This window comes from Molossus molossus, unplaced genomic scaffold (assembly GCF_014108415.1).
Source record: "Molossus molossus isolate mMolMol1 unplaced genomic scaffold, mMolMol1.p scaffold_m16_p_12, whole genome shotgun sequence".
NCBI lineage: Eukaryota > Metazoa > Chordata > Mammalia > Chiroptera > Molossidae > Molossus > Molossus molossus.
This window is the reverse complement of record NW_023425347.1, coordinates 96,646,420-96,672,437: the sequence shown is the minus strand read 5'-3', so window position 1 is coordinate 96,672,437 and position 26,018 is coordinate 96,646,420. Positions and strand designations below refer to the sequence as shown.

Below are 26,018 nucleotides of genomic sequence, written 5' to 3'. Positions count from 1 at the left end.
ATCAAAATGCCTTTGCACCCCCTAAGCCTGCCCAACGGGAAAGGGAGCATTCCCCCCGGAAACATCAACCAGGAGGAATATTTGGCTGAAATTAATCTCTTTATGTACCTTGAAACTGGATTGTTGGGTAATCATTTGGGGTTAGAAATTTGATTATTCTTTCTAGTAACTGCAATGATAGTGCATTGGACCAGTAGAGGACTTTTTTTTTTTTGCAAATATAAAATACTTTGCTGTGTATAATCCCGCATCCTTGGGATGCAAAGAGAAAACGTGGTGTCCTCACGTTTTAGATGGACACGCTATGTGCTGAGAGGATGGGGGATTATTTCAAGGTCACAAAATCCCCACCAACCAAGGAACATTAGGAAATATGTACAGCATCTCCAGGAGACGGGCTTTTCATTGTAAGACAAGGAACAAGTGGCCCCATCCAAGGAGGAGCCATGTAAGCAGTAACCTAAAGTGAGATCCTCCCTTCAGGATGAAAAAGCCCTTGAAAGATAATCTCCTTGGTTTAAAAACCAAGGATGCCAGCTCAAGGTGCTCGCCACTGGTGGCTGCATGGTATCTGCTGCACTCCTGCCCTGTTCATGTCCACTTCTGTCTGTAGGCCTTGCTTGACCTAGGTTTAGTTGCATTCTGTCTCTGCCATGACCTTCGTTCAAAAGGTTGGGAAAGGGATATTGCCTCGCTGGACCCAGAATCCAGAAGAAACACTGAATTGTTAGTACGTTGTCACCCAAGCGATTTCCTTTACCAATTCGTCTCACTAGAGCTGAAGAGTCTAGAGCGCTTCCTCACACCCCCACGGTCAGCAGGTAAACATCCTGTGAGTGTCACTGGCACAGATCCTGGAAATGCTCCCTGCACAGGGCCCGCTTCCTGCAAGGCCATATCCTCTTCAGCCTTGGCCAGCTTCCGGCCACTTTGGAGGCTCTTCAAGGTCATTGCTGTCCACTTTCAAAATGTTTGGAATATCTTTTTGACCTAGGTTAATCTTTCAAACTGACTCCAGTTAGGGCCCCAGCTGGCTTTGGCTGCTTTTTAAGTGTGCCCTTCATCAAGCATTGTCACTTGCTGTGACTCGCCCATATCTGATTTCAGCCAGGTGTGTGTAGCTTTCACCCCATTTCAGTCGTTTGGTGGTGGTGGAGAGTCACATAGTATTTACAGGAAACTGCGGGTCTGTATTTAGTTATCCCTCTGTCTTATATTTAGCGGGATCCCAACTTCCTCCAAGAGCCCCATTTTCTTGTCAGTAGATTGAATCCCACTGTCTGCACCCTCTCCCACTGGCCCATGTGCTGCCCAAGCCCTGGGAGGGGAGGGTACCACTGGTAAACTCTGATCTTTTCTTTGATTTTTCAACTGGAACTTACTTTACTTCTGACTGATATACAATATATATCCTCTGACTCCAAACTCAAGGGGCAAATCTGCTCGTTCTCCATCTTGAGTCGGCCTGCCTATGGCCTGTCAAGAGATTGACAGACAGAACGCTGCGAGTTGCCTTGCCAGGGGCATGGCTTGGAGGGGTTTGGCTTTAAGTGCTGTTGCTTTTGTGCTTAGCCCAGTTACAGTAGTCCTTGTCTTTTCTGCTAGGTATCATTGGTGGATTGACCAGTGTCATCACCTCCACAATGGAAGGTGTGAAAACCGAAGGGGGTGTCAGCGGTTTCATATCCGGCCTCGGGAAAGGGCTTGTCGGCACGGTGACCAAGCCAGTGGCAGGCGCCCTGGATTTTGCATCAGAAACAGCCCAGGCGGTGAGAGACACAGCCACGCTTAGTGGCCCCAGGTCAGTGGTCATGGGGGGAGTGGCTTTTGCAATTCCCAGCCCAGGTCTGTTGCCTCTCCGAATCCATCCTGCTGTGTTTAATCATCTGCTTTCTGCTTTCGTGATACGGTTTTTCAGTATTTGAATACACATGACTAAAATTTCTCACTTGCCTGAGATAAATACATGGAAAAGAGGCACAACAATCTGGCATGAATTTTTGCAGACCTGCTGTATCTCTCTCTATATCTCTATTTACTGGTTACACACACACAATGTTGTTTTTCTTCATTAGAGGGGTCGGAAATAGGAGTGCGTTCTTGCAAACCTCCCCTGCTCACCAAACTAACTCGACCCCCACCCACCCGTTAAGAAAACTATCAGGCTGTCGGCTGTCTTTCTCCTGGCCCCCCATGGCATGGTTCTGGAATCCCTGAAGGGGGTTCACCACGTAGCTCTGTCCCTTCCTAGTTCTTCTTCCACTTGAAAGTGCCAGCCAGTCCCCCAGCCTCATAACGAAACCCCCCCACAAGTGGGCAGTTCTGCTGAGGATGCTTCCTTGCCTTAGTACAGGCCAAGACGGCATCAGCCACAGCCCCACGGCCCAGGTCCCACAGAATCCAGCTACTTTACCTTAGCCGTTTGTGTTAGTGTCCTATTTTAGCCTCCCTTTTTCAGAGTGCCTAATTGGGGATCTTATCAACAAAGGGTACAGTGAATGATACAGGTCCCAGCCAAGCTGGACTCCACTTAATCCCTGAAGGATTTCGCTGCTGCCTGCTTAGTAGATAGTCCCTGAGGGAATTAGTGTGCCCTTTCGGATGCCTAGAGCTGGGTGTGCCCACACCCTATCGCTCCCTCAAGCAGGATTTGAAGTAAAATTGTCCCCAATTAAAATGAATCCATTTGTCTGTCACCAGGAAACTACCAATGACACATTGCTGCAGTCAGGGAAATGCTTAAGTCTGTAGACTGGGACCATGTCCTGTGTTCTGCCAGAATGTCTTTCATCTGGAAGCAGCTGCTTGTCAAAAAGGATCTGTAGAGTTTACTCCAGTTAAGTTCCACTCGACTCTCAGACACGGAGCTCAGACAATCCTGGAGCATATTTCGAAGCATTTATGAAGTTAGGGGCTGGGGCAGTAGGGAACCTCAAAAGGATTTCCAGTTACTTTTTCCGTGTCTGCTCAAAGCCCAAGAAGTCCCCATCCAGCATTTCGTTAGGACAACAAGACCCAAAGAAGTGTGAGTGAAGCAGAAGTCCCTTAACTATTCCAAAGGAACCCTTCTTATTCTTAGCATCCCACAGGGGTCAAGGAATTGAGTGACTGGTCTCAAAAAGGGTCTGAGATAGCCCAGCCAGTGTAGCTCAGTGGACTGAGCGTCATCACGTGGACTGAGAGGTCCTGGTTCGATTCTCAGTCAGCACCCATGCCCAGGTTGCAGGTTCGATCCCCAGTGGGGAGCGTGCAGGAGGGGGCTGATCAATGTTTCTTTCTCACATCAATGTTTCTATCTCTCCCTTTCTTTGTCTCTCTAAAAAAAAAAAAATCAATAAAAACATTTTTTAAAAAGGGTTTGAGGTATACATGTTAGTTATCCTGTGCTGTTAACTTTAGTGATGTTGACCAGAAAAAAAATCACTTGGGTTTTATATAATGTGAGTTTGGAAGTCTTGATAAAGTTTTGCATCTTTTTTTTTTAATCCTCACTCGAGGATATTTTTTCATTTATTTCGAGATAGAGTGGGAGGAGGGGTGGGGGAGAGAGAGCAAGACACCGATGTGAGAGGGACACATCGACTGGCTGCCCCCCGCATGACCCCGACCAGGACCGGGGACGAACTGCAACCGAGGTACATGCCCTTGACCAGAATCGAACCCATGACTCTGGTCTGCAGGCCGACACTAACCGCTGAGCCAGACTGGCCAGGACAAGTGCATTCTCTTTAGGTGCACAGGAAAGGCACAAAATGGTTGCTGCAGACAGAAAGTTGTCCTTGTTGTTTTCACCTGCTGTCCAGCATTGCCACAGAAAGTCCGGTTTGGTGTCAGCCAGCATGTATATCTGTCATTCATTCATTTGCAGCCTGTGAATATTGATTGAAAATTCCCTAAGAACTCAGGGTGGGGAATATAACAGAAGCTGTATAAAGCAAAGCGGGCCCTGGTCTCACAGGGCTTACGGTCAGGAGGCACAGCAGACAGAAACCCGGGAACCCTATGAGGGATTATTTGCCGAAGCTGTGATGACAGGGGATTTACAGGGTGCTCTGGGACTGTGTGATCCGAGAAAATGAAAGCGAGGGTGGTTGGCCGACCTATGATCAGTCAGACCAGAAAGGCCCTTCTAGGGAAGTGTTGTTTGAGATGAGGCCTGCAGTATAAGCAGGAGTCGGTCAAGTGAGAGAGCCAGTCGTGTTGCTGGGAACGGGGCAGAGAAGCCGAGCAGCTCGTCCCAGAGCCAGCAGTACGGGCACTGGAGGGAGCCAGCGAGCTCCCCGCCCCGCGTCTGCCTCGCCTCCGCTCCGCCTGGGACAGAAGCTCCGGTCGTGAGTGAGGAGCAGCCAGGTAGGCACGGGCCTCTCCTCTCTGTTCCTGGACGAGCAGGAGTGGGAGAGCCATGGCCAAAGGTATCAGGTGAGTGGGGCACGTGCTAGGCCCATGCTAATTGGGGGCCTCTAAGAAACCTGTCCCTTTATCCGTTATTGCACTGACAAGGCATTACAGTGTCTTCTGAAGCCCTTGAACCAACTTCCCTTAGTCCATTTATCTAGGTCCAGAAGTAGGGTTCTTGATGAGGGCCCATATGTTAGAGAGAAAAGAACACTTGGCCCATAAAGCAGTGGATCTGGGTCCCAACCCCCTTACTTATTAGCTTTGGGTCCTTGGTCAAGTCTCCTAGCCTGTCTAAGCCTCGGTTTTTTCCATCTAAAATTAGGGATAAATATACTTATTGGTTTATTCTAACTCTCAGAGGTTTGAAACTTAACCAGAGTTACTGTAACGTGAGAGCTATGAAGACTATAAAACGGGTGATACCGTTTTTGAAAGTCACATTAAAGGAGCACAGAGATTCTTGCAGGTGGAGAAATATTTCAGAGCCTGGAGGGTTTGTTCTGATGACACTGATCTCTTAGGAACAGGCTAGTTCTACTAAGGGATAAATCACCCGGGTTTCTTGGAAGTGAGATATAACCATCCCCAGCCATCCCAGTTGATTGAACAGGATCCAGGGGTGTTACTCAGGGTTTTCCCCACTGTTTAGACAACAGGGACTAACAAATGACTTGAAGGGATTAGAAGTGAGATGCTGACCGAGGGCTGACCTGAGCTCAGGGACTGAGCCAGGAGTAGAACCCAGGAGTCCAAGAGTTCTGTCTCTGAGTCTGCTCTTGGAATGAGACTTTCTGCTTCCTTTGTAATATTTCATCCAAATGAAGGCTTAGATCTTAGCATCTATGTTTTAAGTGACCCAAATTTTAAGCAGATGATAGGAAAGTAAGCCATAAAACTGTGAAAGAATACTCCTTCCAGTAATCCATCTGAAAAGTGGCCTTACAGGAAACATTGGCTCCTTTTTGTGTTTATTTGAACATGGCTTTATTTATAGGGAACCCCCCCCCCACTTGAGTTCTTTGAGATTAAAATACTTCCAGGTTCCTGTCCTTGTTGGAGTAGGCAAGCGTTCCAGAAAGACAGACACCCAGCTCTTCTCTGAAATGCCCATGCACTCTGAGAGTTCTCGGGCGGCAGGTGGGGGGGCGGGGAGGAGAGGGCGGAGGACAGCAGAGCCTTTGGCCTCAGCATGAATGTCGTGGACCAATATCCCCTGCTGCATTTGTTAACTGTACAAGTATGTGTGGTTTGGAACTGAAATCAGAAGCCTTTTCCAAGGCAACGTTCTGCTGGCTCAGGTTGCATCGTCTCGTCTACGTGTATTGGGCCACATTTGTCTGTTCCCAAGTAAAGTTTATGAACATGGCACAGATGCAGCCACTTGTGATGCCACTGAAGCCATGGAGAAAAGCCTGTCACCCTTGAAGCAGACCAGGCCAAAGCAGGGCACCAACTGGGCTGTGGCTCGGTTCTGGGCATGCGCGGTGGTGTTTGGTGGTAATATTTGAAAAGCTACTTTAGTAGAAAGCTGCAGAGACCCCGGAGCAGCCATTGCACAAGAGACGGCAAACATCCCATTGAAAACAGGAGTGTCCGACTCTGGGCTGTGGGTCTGCTGGTGTGCTGCTCTGAATCCCACCCCGGCGGGCTGGGGGTTGCATGGCCTTCCAGGAAAGCAGCACTTGGAAATTTCTGAAGCTGGGCCCGGAGGCTTCCTCTAAAACATTTCTTCACTTTTTCAGTCGAGACCCAACACGGGGGAGAAGTACAGGAGTTGGCAGAACTTGAAATATTTAAGCTAATTTAGCAAAGCCCAGGAGTGTTGGTGCTTATCTCACTATTTAAGTTAGATAAGGAGGAAGGGGGTTTGAAGGAGCGTGACAGATCAGTGTTTAAGAATATAGCCGTCAGGACTGATAGCGCTCTGGCTCCCAGGCCCCTTGGGCTGTGCACCGAGAGGTCCGTTCCGGTGGCTCAGAGCTGTGAGTGACCTTCCTGCTGACTTCACAGAAAAGATTGATGGCAGCACATTTGACTTTTTCACTAGAAACACTCCCAAGACAACACCCAAAATTTGTTAAAGATGCTTTCCATTAATGGCCTCTTAGTTGTGAAATTGAAATGGGTTTTCTTAGGGAAAAGCCCTTTTTGTTACAGTGTTTGCACCTTACCCATGACTCTCTGGGATAAAAAGGTTAAGACCCTCTTAGGTCACCAGAGACCGAGGCCGCCAGGTCGGACAGGTCAGGAAAAGCCCGTGCAGGGAATTTAGGCAATGCTTCCTCCTAGTTTGGCAACACTGCTCTTAAAGATCCTACCCTGCAGGCAGCCCTCTGCTCTGCCTGGTATGATACGCAGCACACCAAGCTGCCTTGGCTGGATTCGAGCCTTCAGGACCTTGCACAGGTAAAAATGGAACACATATTAAAACGCTTGCTGGGCTACAGCGGGGCTCTCAGCTTTCCCCCAGTGTCCCGTCCGGGCCGGGGCCGGGGCCGGGAGAGCACACTGAGGCCCTGCGTGTCTCGGGCAGAGCAAGGCCCACGTTTCTTGGAAAGTTTCTGTTTTATCTTGAAACTATGAATTAATTTTATCTTTTATCCCATGTTTGTTTTCATAAAACATGTTTACTTGCTACCCAGTGAAATGAACCCTTCGGAAAGATAGACCATGCCGTCCTGTAGCTGCTGCCTCATACTGGTTGGGGTCTGGAAGGTGCTCCTCCCAGCGGGTCCTGGAGGCCCCAGCAGCGTCGGTGAGGGTGGAGAGTCGAGGCCTAGCACACCTTGGACCCCAAGGCTCTGTTTCTTTTCTGGAGGATGCGTGTCTGTGGGCTTGGTAACTGTCTGCCGTGGGGGCGGCCAGTGCGCTGCCCGGCATGTCTGGTTCATTGGGGAAGGACTTAGATGTCAGTGCGACTGGGAAATTGTTGCCTCCAGCTGAAGGGAGGGGACTGTTCATCTCACTCTTCTGTTGTCCAGAAGTGACACGGAACTTGGTAGGGGCAGCTGCTTGACCCACCTTCTGCTCACCCTGGGGTACCTCCCGTATTTCTGTGTGCTCTCCCTTCCTGATCTGGCCAGACCAGGCCTTTGCACGGGACACCGGAAAGTGGAGGGGCCGTCTTCTCCCTCCTTCCGAGCTACGCCGGAAGAAACGACCTTCAGAGCTGTGTGCGCGACCTCGGGTATCTCTGTCGGGTCTGAACTTAAGCTGATGAAGTTACAGGATAAGGTTATTTTTGAGAAACATCTTCACCGTCCTTCATGCCTTATCATTTAAAAGCTGTCTCATAGGAACACAAGCAGAGAAGTCTCATTCATTCTCCAAGACAGACTTCTTCCCTCTTGCTGAACTCTCAGTACTCTCTTCCCCTTTCCCTCGGAGGCTGCAGACAGCGCCGCTCTCACCGGAACGTAGCCGAGGGGAAGTGCAGGTCTGCTGCTGGAGCACCGAAAGGCATGTGTGCTCCTGCCTTTCCATTTCTGAACTCCCATGACTCATTTTTATGCAAGATTATCTGTTAGGGAAAAACCACTTTTTTGGTCATGGTACGTTATAATCATTTCTAGAAAGGGGAGCATCTATTTTTTGCCATTTTTGGCATGCAGAAATGACTGACTATGGAAACAGCACGATCCTGCTTCCAGAAGTAAAAATAAATTGATGTTAGGGATATACATCTTTCAAGTTCAGTCCTTGTGTCTCACCCAGCAGGTCTTTTCATAGGAAGCAAATGGCAGTCGGATTGCTCTCTGATATTTTTTTTCCATTTAAAAATTGAATTATCATGCCATTGTGCATCCATAGTTCCTTCCTTGTTCAGTGATTTGATTTGTTGTTGTTGTTAATCCTCACCTGAGGATATTTTTCTATTGATTTTGAGAGAGTGGAAGGGAAGGAGGGAGAGAAGAGTGAGAGAGAGAATCATCGATGTGAGAGAGGCACATTGATTGGTTGCCTCCTGCATGACCCCAACCAGGGCCAGGAATCGAACCTGCAATCCAGGTATGTGCTCTTGACCAGAACAGAACCCTCGACCTTCGGTCAGCGGGCCACCACCACTCTAACCACTGAGCCAAACCGGCCAGGGCAATGGCTTGAATTTTAAAACTCTGGAATGACACCCAATCTTGGTTTGAACTACAAGAGAAACAGAACAGTGTATTTCTTCCCAAGAAACAATTTCATTTCCAGCATTGGCGCAGAGTGAAAAGCTATTTGCCATTTGTGAACTTCTGCCGATGCATTTGTTGACTTCTCCTTGGGCTTTGACTTCTGCCCTCTGTCTGTCGTAGCTTTCCCTCAGAGAACCATCCCTCTGCCTAGGACGAGCCTGGAATCTCCTCTCAGAGAGGATTTGGGTTTGCATTCAGATCCCCTGCTCTCAGAGCTGCAGGCTGAGATCATTCTGAGGGACACAGATGACAAATGGGCTGGCAGGGAACTGGAGACACAGGATTGTGTTACCAGCAGAGGGTTGTACCCTTTGGGGGAAGAAGAGGTAGGCTTGGGTGTTACAATTAACCCTGTTTCATTGCCCGATACCTTCTAGTACTCTTTTGCCAGACTGCCTCACAAAGACAGATTCTTACTAAGTTTCTCACTAACTTGCCAAATTGAGTGGGGGTAGGGGATAAGATTGAATTAGTAAAACATTTTAAGCACAATATACTCTAAAATAAACGATTTTGTTATATCTGGTTTATATAACTCAGATGTGGCTAACATTGTGACTAATCTCTATCCTTAGTGGATTTTCTTTAATGCATAGGGGAAACTGATTTCTAATTAGCACAATTTGCACATACGGATCATTTTAGAACAGAGGTTCTCAAATATGGTTAGGGGGCCCCTGGGCAACCCCAAACCTTTCAGGATCCATAAGGTCAAACCTATTTTTATATATAATTCCTATGTAGTTGGAGAGATAACTGTTATGGTAACATTCTCTAATCAGGGCACAGTGGAGGTTTGCAGAAGCTACGCAAAGTGCGATTTTGCGACGGATTGACTGGAGGAGCAGATGGGAGAGTGCAGCTGTTTCCTGTTAAACAGGACGTAAAGAGCTTTGCAGAAATGGAAACCGTGCCACTCCTGGCACCTTCCGCGGCTCCATGAACATGCCACCAGCCAGCGACCACCTCCACCTGGTCACTTTCCTTCACAGCTGCTCTGTTTGAAAAGATGGCGGTGCCCCCGTCCTGCTGATAGAGGGCACATACCAGCAATGGTGGATCGATGCCGACTGAACCGCAGGAGCCGCGGTGATGGAAGGCTTCACTCTGGCTTCCTGCCAGCAGTTGTCAGCCCTCCTGGTTTGCTCCTGATTTGACTGGGCTCCTTGAAGTAGCAGTTGGAAAGATGTTATCATGTGTCAGACCTCTCCCAGTAACGTACCTAACTTGTCCTTCACCCTCACCTGCCGTCCCCATCACTTTTAACCTGAGCAGCCGGGCGAGTGCGGGCCGACTTCGGCCAAGCGCGGGGTGCGCCTGGTCAGCAGCCACTGGCCGCGTCTGCACCGCCCTGGGCTCCCCTGGGAAGCGAGGTCTGTCTGTCAGAGGTGACGTGGCGGCACCTCCACTCCCTGCCCTCGCCAAGTTGGTGGAGCAGGACAAACCTGCAGTATTCGGATAAGCCCCTTTGAACTCCTGCACAAGGCAGTTTTTATGAGGCAGTTGTTCTGTGTTAACACCAGAGCCGACTCCTAGTAGGTTTTCCCGAAACATACTTCAAACATAGATTGTGGCAGGGGTGGCCTGAGCCGTATCATAAAATCCCAGGACTGCAGAAAACTTCAAAGGAGCCAGACTTCTTCTTACGAGGACGATGGGTCGCAGGAATCCTGCGAACCCTGGTGGACTCGGTGGTGGGTTCCTCTGAGGCCAGTGCAGCCTCGTGGTGCCCCGCTGGGGCAGCAGAGGGCACAGCTCGGTCCCTGGACTCCCCGATCTGTCCGGCGGCACTGGCAGCACGGTGCTAACTGATGCCTGCCCACCTGGGCAGAAAGGCCAGGTTCCTGCACGTGGAGTGCCTTCCTGTCCCTAGTGAGCAGATGCAAACCTGAAGGAGGCTTGTCCTGGCCGGTTTGGCTCAGCGGTTAGAGCGTTGGCCTGCGGTCTGGAGAGACCCGGGTTCGGTTCCCGCTAAGGGCATGTACCTCGGTTGCAGTTTGTCCCCGGCCCTGGTTGGTCGTGCGGGTGGCAGCCACTCGATGTGTCCCTTTCACGTCGATGTTTCTCTCTCTCTCTCTCTCCCTCCCACTCTATCTGAACAAAATATGAAAAAATGTCCTCAAGTGAGGATAAAAAAAAACAAAAAACCTCAAGGAGGCTTTATGTCTTTGTCTGAATGATTGAGGGGCCCCCTGGTTCAATGTAGCACATTCTGAACTTGCGCCATTTAGATCCAGTTGCGTAGCAAGCACACCAGTTAATGAGTGTCTGCTGCCAGTCTGCCTATGCTTGAACCAGTGACGTTCTGAAAATATTTAAACACTGGAGGGCAACTTGCTTTGAAGATTTAGAACCACCAGGCTGTTTGTGGGTTAATATTCTTATGTGAGTCTTATATGTTCATTAAGGCACATTTTCTATAGCTTTCATGAAGTGCCCCTTTATTAGTGATTTGACCTGCTGTTGGCTCCTGTGTGTGGTGTACGTGGGAGGTTTGGTTGATAGAGGCATGTTTTCCAGCCTTATCACCAGGCCCATCACGGCTCTTTCAGAACAAATCACTGCAGTTTTACTGACTGCTTACAGTTGACTGATGAGCTCTCGATTTTTCAATTGTTCTTTATATCTTATACGTATTTTCTAAATATTATTTAGTACCTACAATTAATAAGGACAGTGTTTTCTACTTTATCTTGCTATAACAATTTTAAACATTTTTTCAAATTAAATTTTATCAAAATGAATAAATGTCCATGCTTTTTTTTTCTTTCTTTTTTTAAAGAGAGAGGGAAAGGGAGGCAGGGGCGAGGGGAGAGAGTGACAGCAGTTGGCTGCCTCCCAGTCCCCACCAGGGCCGAGGGCCAGACCCGGAACCTAGGGTGAGCCCTGACCGGGACTCCAGCCTGCACCCTTCCAGTGCAGGGATGACGCTCCTGCTAACCGAGCCACCTGGCCAGGGCCGTGACTTGTTTAAAAACAAAAACCTCTATATGCCTATTACTAATTTATCCAGAAACTCTCCTCTGTATGTTTAAAAACTTATTAAGTAATTTACCAGTGTCTTGGAAATTCCTTCTCTGGGTGGCCCAGCTCCTGTTTGGACTGGTTGCTTTCTAGGTCTGTCTGGGTAGTTCCCTAGTATTCTTAGGTTTCTTTCTTTCATTTGTTCATTTTGGTCTTTTTCTTTCATGAACAGAGACCCTTCTCAGACGTTAGGTGTCTCCTGACTGTCTGTTCTGCTCCCTGTGAAGATGAGGCAGTAACCAGCAGAGGGGGTCGCTGTGTGGGGCCCGGGGCCTTGCTGTGCACGGGTCAGCTGGGGGACGCATGGACACTCCTCTTCTCCCGAGGAGCCGGCTGGACAGGGCGAGAGGGATGGCAGGCCTTGCTGCGTCTCATCAGTCTTGTCAGCGCCTGCCTCCCTGCCATCCTGCCTCCCTGCCATCCTGCCTCCCTGCCATCCTGCCTCCCTGCCATCCTGCCTCCTGCCATCCTGCCTCCTGCCATCCTGCCTCCTGCCATCCTGCCTCCCTGCCATCCTGCCTCCCTGCCTCCCTGCCTCCCTGCCATCCTGTCTCCCTGCCTCCCTGCCATCCTGCCATCCTGCCTCCCTGCCATCCTGCCATCCTGCCTCCCTGCCATTCTGCCTCCCTGCCATTCTGCCTCCCTGCCTCCCTGCCATCCTGCCTCCCTGCCATCCTGCCTCCCTGCCTCCCTGCCATCCTGCCTCCCTGCCATCCTGCCTCCCTGCCATCCTGCCACCCTGCCTCCCTGCCATCCTGCCATCCTGCCATTCTGCCTCCCTGCCATCCTGCCTCCCTGCCTCCCTGCCATCCTGCCTCCCTGCCATCCTGCCTCCCTGCCATCCTGCCTCCCTGCCATCCTGCCATCCTGCCTCCCTGCCTCCCTGCCATCCTGCCATCCTGCCTCCCTGCCTCCCTGCCATCCTGCCTCCCTGCCTCCCTGTGCCTGGGCCCTCAGGGCTTCCCAGGGCGTCCATCCTTGACACTGAGCGGGTTTCCTACTAATCAGCTTACTGCTGTGGCTTCTACTCCCCTAGGCTTACGTTTCAGCACCACTTGCCCATCTGCGTTTCAGCTTCTAAAATATTGTTGACACCTTCTCTTTATCCTGCTGGATGCGAGCCATTTGCATCCCTCTGCTTTCCCTTCAGAGGGTCTCTGGACTCAATCTGTCCTGGTTAATCAGACGTCCTATAATGTAGCCTTGTCACTAATCCAGTCAGCCTTCCTGGACCGCCTTTCCCGTCCACATCCAGCAGTAACGCGGGGCTAATGTGCTTCCCCGAGACCCACCGTTCTCTGACGCGTTCTTGAAGTTTGGGGGTTCGACCAGGTAGCAGTGACGTCATTGCTAACGCCCAGCCTTCACCAAGATGCTGGCACTGTTCAGGGCGTCTCACACGCACCCTCTCACTCGGCCATCACAGCGGTGTCCAGCCGTGTCTGCCCCGCAGTCGGTGGCCCGTGTCCCGGGAAGATTTAGAATGCTCTGGAGAGAAGTCTGCGCGCCCCCGCCCCAGCTTGCGTCCGGCGTCGGCCTGTAGTCTCCCGCCCTGTGCGTTGTAAAGAAACCGGTTGTAGAAGGCTCTTGTCAGCTCCCAGGAACATGAAAGGAGGAGCACACCCCGCGGTAGTGACGTGGCCCTGTCACCACCCCTCACTGAACCATAAAAGCGATTCAGATGCGCCAGCAGCTGGTGAGCGACTGGACTTAGATCCTGGGCGCTGATGGGTGTTTGGTAGTTTCCAAGGGAAGTTGCTGAAAGTTTTCTTATCTTGACACTCTAAGGGCAAGAGGTCTTTCTTCAAAGAGAGGCAGTTGTTTCAGAAAGAGCCGTGGAAAGAACATGAGGTCACAGGTCGGCCCAGGTCTGGAGAAGGCGTGGGCAGGGCACTGTGGGGGCCGGTGTGAAAGCAGGACCCCCCGCACCGCCTGGTTCCCACGGCTGAGTGCAGTCGGGGCTGGGGGTCCGACAGCCCTGGGTCTGCGTCACCACACTGCTGTTTCCCAGCTGTGGCCTGAGCTACCCACTCCCCACGCGTAGCTGAGGTGAGCCTGACTCATGCGGAATGGCAGTCGTCATGCCTACCTCGGGTGGTGATATGGGGGAAATGATGTAGGTGAAGCACTTAGCCTGCCATGTGGCGTGTAACTAGGGCCCAAGAACTGGCATGTGTCAGGACTCTGAACATGGGACGTTGAGTGCGTGTGGAAGAGGGTCTGTAGCTCCTCCACCCTGTCCCTGGAGACCTGCTGGCCCCTGGCTGCGGTGCTGAGGCGAGGAGTTCACGCCCTTGGCTGGTCCGGTCCTTCCCGTCCCTTCCGCACACAGCGGCCAGTGCCGTCCCGTGGGCGCTGCGGGCGGAGGAGCTCACCTGGGCGCCCCGGCTCTGCGTGTGAGAAACGCGCTGGGAAGGTGTGCAGAGGCCGCGAACTCGTTCTGACCTCGCCTGGGAAGAGCAGGTGATCCGAACTATTGTTAGTGTCTGCTGTAAATGATACGCCTCTGGGTTCGAGCAGAGTTCAGCCAGAAGCCCACATGACATGGAAAGCTGTCCTGGAGCCAGGCTCGTCGGGTGCGAGCTATGCAGCGAATGTCTCCAAACGCTGGCATCTGCTGTCTGCCGAGGCAGGACAGCCGGGAATGATGGAGTGCTCGCGGACAGGAGGACGGGGCGTGTGACCCTGGGACAGCTGACAAACGGTCTCAGGCCCCGCTGCTCTTCTGACAAACAGCCTTGAGAGCTTTACGTGGCTTGGAAAGCGTTCCCCGCAACGCTATGCTTTCCAGACGCAGGACAGCCCCGCTGAGGAGGGGAAGGGCTCTGGCTCGAAGAACCGGATCCCCGCACTGGGGCTGCCGGAGCTCTCCAGGGCTTATCTGTCTGGCTCCTGCCAGGGCGGGCTCACGGCAGTGCTGTCCTGTAGTTCGGGGTCCCGATGTCTGTTTTAAAAAAACTGCTCTCCGTTCTGGGCTAGAGTTTAAAGGAAAAGCGACGCCTGTCCTTCCTGCGAGGGCGACGGCCACAGCGCCCTTGCAGGCAGCTGCGGAGGGACAGTGAGGGCTGCGCTGGGTGGCGGGAAGCTCCCAGCCTTGAAGACCAGCTTCTCTGGATTATGAATGTGCATTTCATGACTCATTTCAGACCTCTCTCCCCCTTTGTCCTGCTTCCAGAAGTGTAGCTCCTGGTGCTTTTGCTCCTCCTAGGAAATCCTGGGTGTCACTGGGCAGGGGAGGTGGCTCTTGAGCCAAGGGCCTCCAGGCCCAGCAACTCATTTGGGACTGGACTCAGGTAGACCCGGGTGACGAGTACAGTGTGCTCTAGTGAGAGATCTTAGAGAGACTTCTTGAGGTCTAGTATACCACAGTTTTGTTTTGTTTTAACGTCGGGGGTGGGCTTCCTGGGATTTTATCCTTATTCCCATAATGCCAAGGAGGAGCTGACAGGCGTCATTCTGATTGATTGTGGCGAAGTGACAGCAGTTCACGTTCTTTTTTTTTTAATCCTCACCCGAGGATATGTGTTTTGTTTTTTTTTTCCATTAATTTTTAGAGAGAGAGAGAAATATCCATCGGCTGCCTCCTGTATGTGCCCTGATTGGGGATCGAACCTGCAGCCTCGGTATGTGCCCTGACTGGGAATCGAACCCGCAGCCTGTTGGTGTGCAGGACAACGTTCCAGTCAGCTGACGCACCCGGCCAGGGCAGCAGTTCACATTCTGTTAATTTGTCGGAGAGGATCCGTCCCTTCTCATCCCAGGTCTCTGTGATCAGAGTAGCCTGTCTGGATGTTCCCTCTGGGTATGGGGGCAGCATGGCCTCTTGGCAAGAGAACAGGATTGTAAATGGGAGACCAGACCCTGGTCCCAGCCCTGATACTACTCTTTATTTTGTGGCCTCCTGCAGGCAGCCCTTTTCTGCCTCCTCCAGTCAGTCTTCCCCTCCAAAGGGGCGGAGGCAGTGCACGCATCTGAGCCGGCACCTACCTGGGATGCGCGCCGCAGCCCTGCGCCCTGGCCTGGCCCTCAGCGGGGCCGAGGTCCAGCTTCAGTGGTCACATCTAATCCCGGGGCTGCCTCTGGCCAGGCCGCCTGCCGCTGCTTCAGCCTCCCTCTCTCCTCGCCTCTGGGGAAGCTGAGCAGCCCAGACCTGCAGGCTGGCGGCACGGGCGGCCGTGAGGACAGCCTTCACCACACCCACCGCCCAGGCAGACTGCTGCGGGGTCGCTTCCCCGTGCTCGCTGGTTGGGGAGGTGCTCGAGGGTTCACAGTCCCTTTAGCTGAAGGTCAAGAAATCCGGGTAAAAAGCGCCTTGACCGAGGCCACAAGAAGGGATGTATGTGGTGTGAAAAAGCAAATGCCAAGTCACATTTCCTTTCAGTTCCCAAACTAGTATCAAAGCAGTCCTCTTAGCCCTACCCACAGTGCCAGAGTGGGGAGCAGGGCCGAGTGGCCCGTGGAGAAGCCGACCCAGAAATCAGGGAGCGGGGCAGCAGCCCCTCGAGGGCAGCTCCGGCAGGTGCAGCGGCCGCTCTGCGTCCTGTTGGTGAACTGTCGGTGTTCCTGCTCTTTTGGAGCCTGGCCTCTTTGCTTCTGATTGTATGTCCTTGGACTGTGGCCCTCAGAGTGACCCCGCGGTGGAGAAAGTCCAGCAGGGAGGGGGGCATCCATGTTACTGTTTGTAAGTTCTCAGAGTCCGTCTTGGTGCATCATAGAGTCTCGTTCTCAGGGACGGGTCCAGTGTTTGAAATCTTAACGTGTCAGAGAATGTCACTGCGTCTGGGCGCACGCACAGGCCGAACCAGGCCTCCAGGAGCCCCTCTGTTAGGCACCGACACCGTGGGAGGTGTGTCCTTTATGACTCAGACGAACCTGTGATCAGGTGTGTGCAAGCTGTATACCTTGTCCCCGGAGACTGAGGCCTTGTTATGACGAAGATTTCGTTGAACCCTGACCATGCACCTGAACACCTGGAGACAGATCAGTAGGCTGCGCATTTCCTGGGAATTTTCTGCACCTGCCATCTAACTTGTTCTTTTCTGACTTAAGTGGTTATTTTTAGCAAATCAGTAAATAGTATACAATAGAAGAATTGTCATAAGAAAAGGGATTCCAGACAGCAAGCTACAGTTTTCTGTGACCCATTCATTCTGTGGCACCTCCTGTTTACTCCCAGAAAGGTGCTTTTGGCTTTGGAATGACAGCTCCATCGGCTCACGTCTAGGTATCAGCACGGTGGCCAAGGAAACCTCGTGAGAAAAGGGCAGGAACACAGGACAGTTTCCATTCAGAAGTCCAGGGCCCAGGAGGCGTGACTTTCCTTTCCCCTTCAGGTGGAACCAGCGTCTAATTCGAAACGTCGCTGGCTTCCCTAGACCCCCCAGAGAAGTCTGCCTCCACGCAGAGCTGGGAAATGCCTTGTGCGTGGGTGCTGGCAGGGGGGTTCCGGTTTTATTTTCAAGCAAGTGTGGGCCCTGGACTGCTGTCACATGGTGAAGGACAAAACCGGCAGGGAAGCTCTGTCCCCGACTCCCCTGGATGCTTTCCTGCCAGTCCTCGAGGCATGGGCTTTGGTTCGGGGGTTTTTCTCTCTGTCCTCTTACTCCTTCTCTTTCTGTTGTGCTTGGACCCCCTGAGGCACCACAGACATACACAGTGGGTCGTGGGTTCACAGCAACCGGGAGATGCTGGGCTCCGCTCCGGGGTGACTGCTCGTAGCCCTCGGGCATCCTCTGGGGCGAGCTGCCAGGTGCCCCCCAGGCGCCAGTGCAGAGTTTGCCTTGAAAACCAGAGTGCAGTCCTGCCCATCAGGCTGCGCGTTGAACCCCGCGTGTGCTCATCAGATACGAAGGTCAGGATAAGAGCAAACGGGCAGGCTCAGCGGGCCTGCTGCACGGGGCCCTCTGTTTGATTCCGGGAGGCTGAATCTCCGTGCACACTCCCTCCCAGGCACACACGCACACGCATGTTCCCGTGCACTGCTCACGTATCCCACCCTTGTAGCCAAGGCCTAAAAATCAGTTTACTCTTTTCTGTGTTAACATTAAAAATACCACCAGCTCCCAGTCAGTGTTCACATTCCTGTCCCCACGGGACCTGGGCAGACCAGGAGATGGAGGCTGGTGGGACTATGGAGCCCTGGACTGTCTCATGGGCCAGCTGGCCTCCCCTGCACTGCAGAACCCACAAGTTCACGGGGCCTTGCGATGCGGGAGGATTCGGTTGCTGATTCATCGAAGGTCTATCAGAGATCAGCCTGAAGGGTGTACTTCTGTGAGGACAGAGTGCAGTCCTACATTCGGGAGCAGCTCGGGGCCAAAGGCAGGCCCAGGGCCTGCTGGGATGGGGTTTTACACGGGGGCTGTCCTTCTGCCCTCCCACTGAACTCTGCACTCCAGTCGTGAGCAAACAGCCAGTGCCCGCACTAACAGCCCTGCAGTCGGCCGAGCAGGGCTCGCTCACAGTCCCGAACAAAGGGAGGGAGGGCCGCGTGGGCCGGCCCAGGCCGAGGAATGCGGCTTCAGGGTTCTGCTCCATAAATTTAACCAGCACGACGAAAAGGAGATAATATGAGCCTTCGTGATGATCTGAAAGGGGGAGGTTCTGTGTCCCATTGATTGCGGTCTGGCCCAGTGCCAGGCCCAAGCCTGACCGACAGTTGAACCATATCGTTAAGGCGTGTAATACAGCTCGAGTCTTGTACTGCCGCCAATGAGTACATATCCACAGGGCAAAAGTTTATAAAGAGTTGAGGCTGTCCTGTTTAACCCTCTCACGCTGCGTGTAATAGACCCAGCTGCCATTCAGAGCCTGCCCATCTGAGGTCAGGAAGGGAGCCTGCACGTTCCTCTCCTTCCAGCAGCTTTCAGGACTGGGCGAGGGAAGGAGCGCGGCTGGAGAGGGTCAAGGCCCGGTGATGTTCCCCCGCGGGGCGGCGGGCCGCCTGCCCCCTCCCCCGGCAGAAACGGGACACCCAGAGCTTCATTCAGAGGAGCGCTCTGTTTGCAGTATAATGTTGCCGAAGGAAACGGGGCTGACACAACCGGAAACCTACCCGTCTCGGAGGAGGCTGCGCCGGTGGCAGAGGTGGTTGGATGCTGGCGGCGGGGCGTTCTCGAGCTGCGGGGACCCTAGGAGGAAAGCAGGTTAGGGGCGGTTCTGTCCATCAGCCAGTCTCATGCTTTGGCCAGACAGGGGACCTGCCTGTCCTTTGTCCATGTCGTCCAGCAAGACACGGATTCCTGTCATTTCCATCTCAGGTGGATCTCCGTGCTCTGGATGATGACACTCCAGACCTCGTGTGCTTAACCATGCCACACACGGTGTTACGTTTTTTACACGAATGACTACTTAATCCTCACAACGGCCCAGTTAGGCGGGTGCTGTATTTTCCCCATTTTACAGATGGGAAAGTTGAGGCACAGAGAAGTTGTGTAACTTGCCTAAGATCTCAAAGGTAGTGAGACAAGGACCCAGACTCTGAACCCCGGCAGTCTGAGCGCAGAGCACACGCTCCTGACTTCTGTGCCGCTTCTGGGTCATCTCTGTGTACCGTGAGCAGATCTCGTGATTTCCGTCTTCCGTGGTTCTCAGATGCGGAGGCGGGGAACTGAGTATCTGCCTGTGACCCAGGAGATGTGGGGAAAGATGCTAGTGCACGTTGGGGGGAGGGTACTATAACCTTTGAACCTCACAGCGTGAAGGGTGCTTGTCCCTGGCTCCCACCCCAACCAGTCAAACCCAGATCCAGGTCACCGAGCTTGTGTCCAGCAGCTGTGCTGTCCCTGGTCCTCTCTTCTGCACGTCGTCACACCCACAGCCCCTCCATAAATAATGAACCAAGGAGGCCTCCTGAGTTCAGGATTTGCCATGTTCACGAAATAGCAGTCCCTCAGCCTGGCTCCAGCTGGCTCTGCTCTGCTCTCCAGCCAGGTCCGTCTTCACCAGTGCGTCACCTGGGGACTCTAGCTGGTGCCCAGTGCAGGAAGCCTTGGAAGGAGGACGTCCACGTGCTTACCTTCTTCTGGTGGCAGAGATAGCTTCTGCTCACCTTGATGCTGCAGGGCCTGGACAAGGCTCCCGGAAGTAGAAGCGACTGACAGGCTAGCCAGCTCCGACGTCGTCGGATTCTGTTGAGTTACGTTCAAGGTCAAGGTGCCTAGAAAGCCTAGAAACAGGCACTGGTGTGGGTCCCTGCGTGGAGGACTCCGTGGAATGACTGCTGAACCCAAAGCTGAGTAGACCTTGGGTATCTTTCCATGGGGCACCTGTCTGGGGTTCTCTCTGTCCTCTTGGCTCATGTAGCATTGAGCTCGGCTGTGGCTAGTCTTTCGGGCTGTGAGGAAAGAAATGCTCAGGGAGGAAGAAATAATGCTGCTCTTCTGAACTGTTTTTGTCTGTTTAACAATGAAGGTGCCAGGAGGTAGCCAGACGGTTCACTACCTGGGACTTATAGACATTTCATCTGCAGAAATCTTAAGACAGGAAGGACAAGAAAGTCCCAGTGCTTTACGTAACGTGGGAAGGAAATCTGGTCCAGCCTCTCGTGTCAGCGATTCTTTGGAGAGGGGCCGTGAGGAGCCACGTCTTGCCTCGGCATCAGGGGTGTCCCAGGCCTGCCTGCTTCTCTCCGCCCCAAGGAACTTGGTCTTTGAAAAGCCACATGCCTTGCCCTGGCCGGTTTGGCTCAGCGGTTAGAGCGTCGGCCTGCGGTCCAGAGAGACCCGGGTTCGGTTCCCGCTAGGGGCGTGTACCTTGGTTGCAGTTTGTCCCCGGCCCTGGTTGGTCATGTGGGTGGCAGCCACTTGATGTGTCTCTTTCATGTCAATGTTTCTCTCTCTCCCTCCCACTCTATCTGAACAAAGAAATGGAAAAATGTCCTCGGGTGAGGATAAAAAAGAAAAGCCACGTGCCTGCCCTCCCTAACTGCCTCTGCCCCCGGTCCAGAGGGAGAAACAAACCTCAGCTGGCAGGAGAGGTGAGAACAGGCCTCGTGTTCAGGGTGAATTCGGTGGGAGGAGATGCTGCTGCCTCCGCACAGGAAAGGCTCTGGATGCACCTGCCTTTCCCAGGGGCACAGTGCGGCCCAGGCGGACGGGCTGCTCGAAAGCCTGGGCCCCAGTGCCCGGGAGCCAGCTGCCAAAAGCACATGGTGGGGCGTGCACAGCAGCTGGCACCACATCTGGGGGGCTTGGCGGGCTGCCCCTTTGTCTGAAAGGGTCTCGTGCCCTTCCTCTCTGCCTCCTTGGCTCTCAGCACGTTCTAGCACGTTTTGAACTCACATTTTTTTCTAGTCCTCTAGAGGCAAGCCCAGTGCAACGATATACATGGAGTCAGTGCTGGTGGTTCTTGTTTCCGAGAAGAACACGTGCTCTGAAGGTTTGGTGTCAGCTCTGACCCAGAGGGCACCTCGGATTTTTCTGAAGGCATAGAAATGCACCTGAGATGACCCCGAGTCCTGCTGTTTCATTCCTGATTTCTCCCCACCTGGACCATTAATTCTGCTGTCAAAGGGGGATGGGGAAAGGAGAACATTTCAAAGCAAAGCTGATTTGGTCTCTGAACCAGCTTGTCTTCTAGGTTGTACTTCACCCTGAGGAGAATCAGAAAGGACAGTCCATAAGCCCCTGAAATGCAATTTCCAATGAAACACGAACTTCTCTCCAGTGGTTCTGCAGCTGGAGAGCCTCAAAACCAGTTCCAGATGTTCTCTCTCCCCGTGTGAGCAGGAAGGGGATTTGGGGCAGGCTGGGAGGCAGAGTGCCCTTGCTTTTAGTCATTCGTAGGGTACCCCGTTTCCCGTTCATGTCTTATCTCCCAGAGCTCTTTAGGGAAAGTGCTCTGAGCACCTGGGTCCGTTTTGGTTCCGACAGCCCCTCCCACTTGTTGGTCAGGCCAGACTGATCCGAACTGGTCAGCAGGAGAAGCAGGAGAAGGCCCCTCTCCCAGTGCGCAGGGTCAGAAAGCACGACGGTGCTGGAAGAGCGAGTCAGCCGGGCTTGGGACAGAGGCCTCCTGCAGACCTTCCTCTGGTCAACAAAGCGACATTCACGGCCACCTCCATCCAGGAGAGCCTGGGGCCGGCCTCCCAGTCTTGGGAGGAGTAACGCCCATGGTAATGGTCAGTTCATGGAGCTGTCCTCTCGAAAGCTCATCTAGGACTGCCTCTGAACCAGAAGAGAGCTGTTCCAGATGAAGCCGGGCCATTCCGGCTCATCCTTGCCCAGCCCAGCCTAGCTGTGCTTGCGTACCCAGCCGGGCCTACATTCAGCTTGTGATGCCAGGGGCTAGTGCTCCTCAGCGCTTTGCCTCCTAAGCCTGCTGTGGGCGTTTGGGCCTGACTGCCCCCTGAATCCTCTTTGTACAAAGCAGTTCAGTTCTGTTGCTTGAGTTTGAAGATGTGTACACACATAAACTGTTCTGAGATTTAAACAACACAGGAGCACTTAGCAGTGTGTAGACACTATGCCAAGGACCTTGCCCTAAGTATCTCTTTAATTCTTATAGCAAACTGATTAGACAGGTACTGTTATTCCCATTTTTAAAAAGAAAATAAGAACACAATCCCACTGGTCATTAATAATCACCAAAAGGCTGATAATGGTAATCCTGCCATTCAGGTTGTCTATGTATGTATATGTGTACACACAGATCCATATACATGCTTTTACCTGAACAGGAGCACACATGTTGATGTCTAACCTTTTTTCACTCAACAGTGACTCTAAAACATCTTTACATTCCAAAAGCAAATCATTGTTTTTAACACCTATATAATAAATTGCATAGTACAACAATGTACTTCGCAAGTCCTTTATTGATGTATGTGTCCAATATTTCACTGTTATAAGCGTCTTTTACATATATGTTCTCACATGTGTGTAATTCTCACTGTAGAGTCAATTTCTAAAAATAAAATTGCTGGATTCAAGGGCATATTCGTGTTCTGTTTTGGAACACATTACAAACGGCCTGCTAGGGAGCTGAAACACTGAACTTCCAGGCACAGTGCTTGAGAAGGGCCCATTTCTCGACGGTTCTGCCGCTCGCTCCAAATTCGGGCAGGGATTGGGTGGAGGCGATGCTGTGCCTTGGGCCGCGGTGCGGCCGCTCGGGAGCCTCTGCCAGTCTGAGGGGGTGGATGCTGCTGCTGCTTGGGTTTCCTTGATAAGTGGCATGCTGAGTCATCTGTGTTTCTGTTGGCATTGGGATTCCGTCTTTTGTGAATGATCTTTGCATATTCTTCACCTCAATCCTTGCAAACCCTTTGAGGTCAGAATTTGTCTTCCTTTTTAGCATGTTCTTATTTATTCTCATCCTGTCTGAGTCCTCTTCTTCCAATAGTTGTCCTTTTATCAGTTCCTCGTCCATATTAGTGCATAAATTTTTCCAGATATTAATGAAATTCAGATTAGGGACTTGGCAGATTTCACTCCTTGGGTAAGAGGCTGCCTCGTGACTTAGGAAGAAGAACCGTCATGTTCGTGGTTCTTCAGTTCGTCACTTCAGCATCTGGGGCTTCAGAAGATGTTTTGTATGTGGTGTGGTCTGTTAACTGGCTTTTCTCTTGTTATTTGTTGCCTTCTAACTTTCGGTATTTGCTTAACGCTAGTTGCTGGGAAAACCTGGCAGGTCGGTACTGATGCTGTACCTTGTTTCAGCAATAAAAACCTTGCTCGGTCATGCGCCAGGCCCCTCGTGAAGCCAGGCCCCTCCAGGGAGCCCATCCTGCCCTCGTAGTGTGGGCGCCACCAGTGCTTCCACCCGGGACATGTCTAGGTTTCTTCCGTCGCTCCGAGGACTTAACTCCTACCTTCTCAATTGAATCGTGAGCATCCCGGGGTCATGTTATTACCTTTTTTGGTAGCCTCTAGGACCCCTAGAATGCTTCATATGGTGATGGACTCTGAGTACGTATTTGATTTTCATCAACAGTCACGCTGGTAATAAGTTGTAGACTCCAAGAGAATCAGAAAAACGCAAGATTAGGTTTGTCTTTGCCACCTTCCAGCTGAATGGCCTTGGACAAACTTCATAATCTCTCTTGGGCAATTTCCTCCTCCATGAACTGGAGCAGCAATAAAACACTTCCTTATAAGATGCTGTGAAGGTCAGTGCCCAGTGCATGGTCAGCGCAGCTGTGGAGACACTGTGGGCCCTGCTGGCCCGTCTCAGTTCTGGTGTCTGCTCGCCTGACGTTGATGGGAAGACCCAGACGCGGGAGCTGCTTGAGGGAGGTGGCAGTACCCGGAGTTTTCCCAAGTGTCCTCGGAGGCTCACATGCTCCTCTGCCTCAAGGCCCTGTTGAGTCTGAATCTAGTTTTTTCCAACACGGAGCCCTCTAATCATTCGGGGACTCAGCACGATGCCACAAGATTAAAGCATGCCAAGCTCCCTCTTAGGCTCTGCCAACTTTCCTTAAATGGGGCCTGCACGCGTGCGCACACATGTGCATGCATGTGCATGCGTGTAAGTGCGTATGCGTGTAAAATGCTTGGAAGAACTGAAGATAGGGTCGGATTTTGCCTGGCATAGCAACTAACATCTCAAGTAGCCTCTAAGCATTTTGCCAAATGGACTCTAATTGGTTTCCTTTTGTTCTATTTTTATTTTGTAGGCATTTTAATGTATAGGGAGCCAACCCCTTCAAATGAGACATTTTGTCATTAAAACATGTTATTTAGTTTAACCACCACGGGCCCAGCTTCAGCAGCATCGAGGACGGGGAAGGAGGGTTCTGAGCCGCAGCCCTCCCGCGACCTGACCACAGCGGTGCCGCGCCAGTCTGCAGTGCACACGTCCCGAGCCAGCAGGCCGGCCCGGCTCCGCGGTGGGCTCGGCACCCGCCGGTGCTGCAGCGCCGGCCCTCCTGCCTGCCTCGGGTGGCCCTGCCGTGGCATGTGGCACGGGAGCCCCTCTGGCCCACGGCACCCACGTGTGCTGATTAGACAGGAACCAGCAAATCTGTCGAGCGCATGTTTAATATGACACAGATGTGGGACAGGCTGCAGATCTTTCTGCTTTGCGAATTTTCAGCTTTTTGCGTTTCATCAGTGTTGCTTATTATTTACAGAATGTAACTCGAGACAGCAGAACAGATTGTAGTTTTTAAAAAAGGTTTGGGGGGGTGATGGGGCCGCAGGGGATCTGGGAGAAAAAAAAATCCAGTAGTGTGGAATGTTTGCTGTCCAGACCAAACAAACCAGTTTGCCAAGCGTTGATGGACTGTGCGGTCGGCCCCATTCACGTTCACACAGGGACACTTAATTATAAGGCAGCTTGACCTTCTTATCACCAGACAGATAGTAGTCCTTTGTCACCAGGTTGAACATCATGGCACTGGGCAGAGGCACACCCCGTGTAGAAGCCCCGAAGGGTGTCGCAGCTGGCAGCTTGTGCTCCGCTTCCTTCCTGTCCAGAGAGAGGCCAGCACGGAGCCCAGTCCCCACTCAGACACGTGGATGCTCTCCTTGCCTGTTCTCGCTCTGGCTTTAGACCCAGCACGGAGCCAGTCCCCACTCAGACACGTGGATGCTCTCCTTGCCTGTTCTCGCTCTGGCTTTAGACCCAGCACGGAGCCCAGTCCCCACTCAGACACGTGGATGCTCTCCTTGCCTGTTCTCGCTCTGGCTTTAGACCCAGCACGGAGCCCAGTCCCCACTCAGACACGTGGATGCTCTCCTTGCCTGTTCTCGCTCTGGCTTTAGACCCAGCACGGAGCCCAGTCCCCACTCAGACACGTGGATGCTCTCCTTGCCTGTTCTCGCTCTGGCTTTAGACCCAGCACGGAGCCAGTCCCCACTCAGACACGTGGATGCTCTCCTTGCCTGTTCTCGCTCTGGCTTTAGACCCAGCACAGAGCCCAGACCCCACTCAGACATGTGGATGCTCTCCTTGCCTGTTCTCGCTCTGGCTTTAGACCCAGCACAGAGCCCAGACCCCACTCAGACACGTGGATGCTCTCCTTGCCTGTTCTCGCTCTGGCTTTAGACCCAGCACGGAGCCCAGTCCCCACTCAGACACGTGGATGCTCTCCTTGCCTGTTCTCGCTCTGGCTTTAGACCCAGCACGGAGCCAGTCCCCACTCAGACACGTGGATGCTCTCCTTGCCTGTTCTCGCTCTGGCTTTAGACCCAGCACGGAGCCCAGTCCCCACTCAGACACGTGGATGCTCTCCTTGCCTGTTCTCGCTCTGGCTTTAGACCCAGCACGGAGCCAGTCCCCAGTCAGACACGTGGATGCTCTCCTTGCCTGTTCTCGCTCTGGCTTTAGACCCAGGCATGGCAGCGAGAGCCAGGACAAAGAAAAGAGAAGTCTCTCTTCTTCTGCCTGAAAAATCCAAGATACACTTGAGGACATTGGAATGAGGGCCAGAGCCAGCCTGACCCAGGGTCAAAGAGAAGGTGCCAGCTCCTGCTG

The 26,018-nt window shown here is 52.5% G+C and overlaps 1 protein-coding gene across 3 annotated transcripts in view; it reads left to right on the top strand.

Moving 5' to 3' along the window:
• Positions 1-26,018, top strand: part of VPS13D (vacuolar protein sorting 13 homolog D) — a 238,863-nt gene that overhangs the window by 192,165 nt on the left and 20,680 nt on the right. For all 3 annotated transcript variants that reach the window (XM_036256564.1, XM_036256565.1, XM_036256563.1), the window contains one exon: positions 1,606-1,801. In XM_036256564.1, coding sequence (XP_036112457.1) covers positions 1,606-1,801 — 196 coding nt within the window. The remainder of the gene's footprint in view (positions 1-1,605; positions 1,802-26,018) is intronic.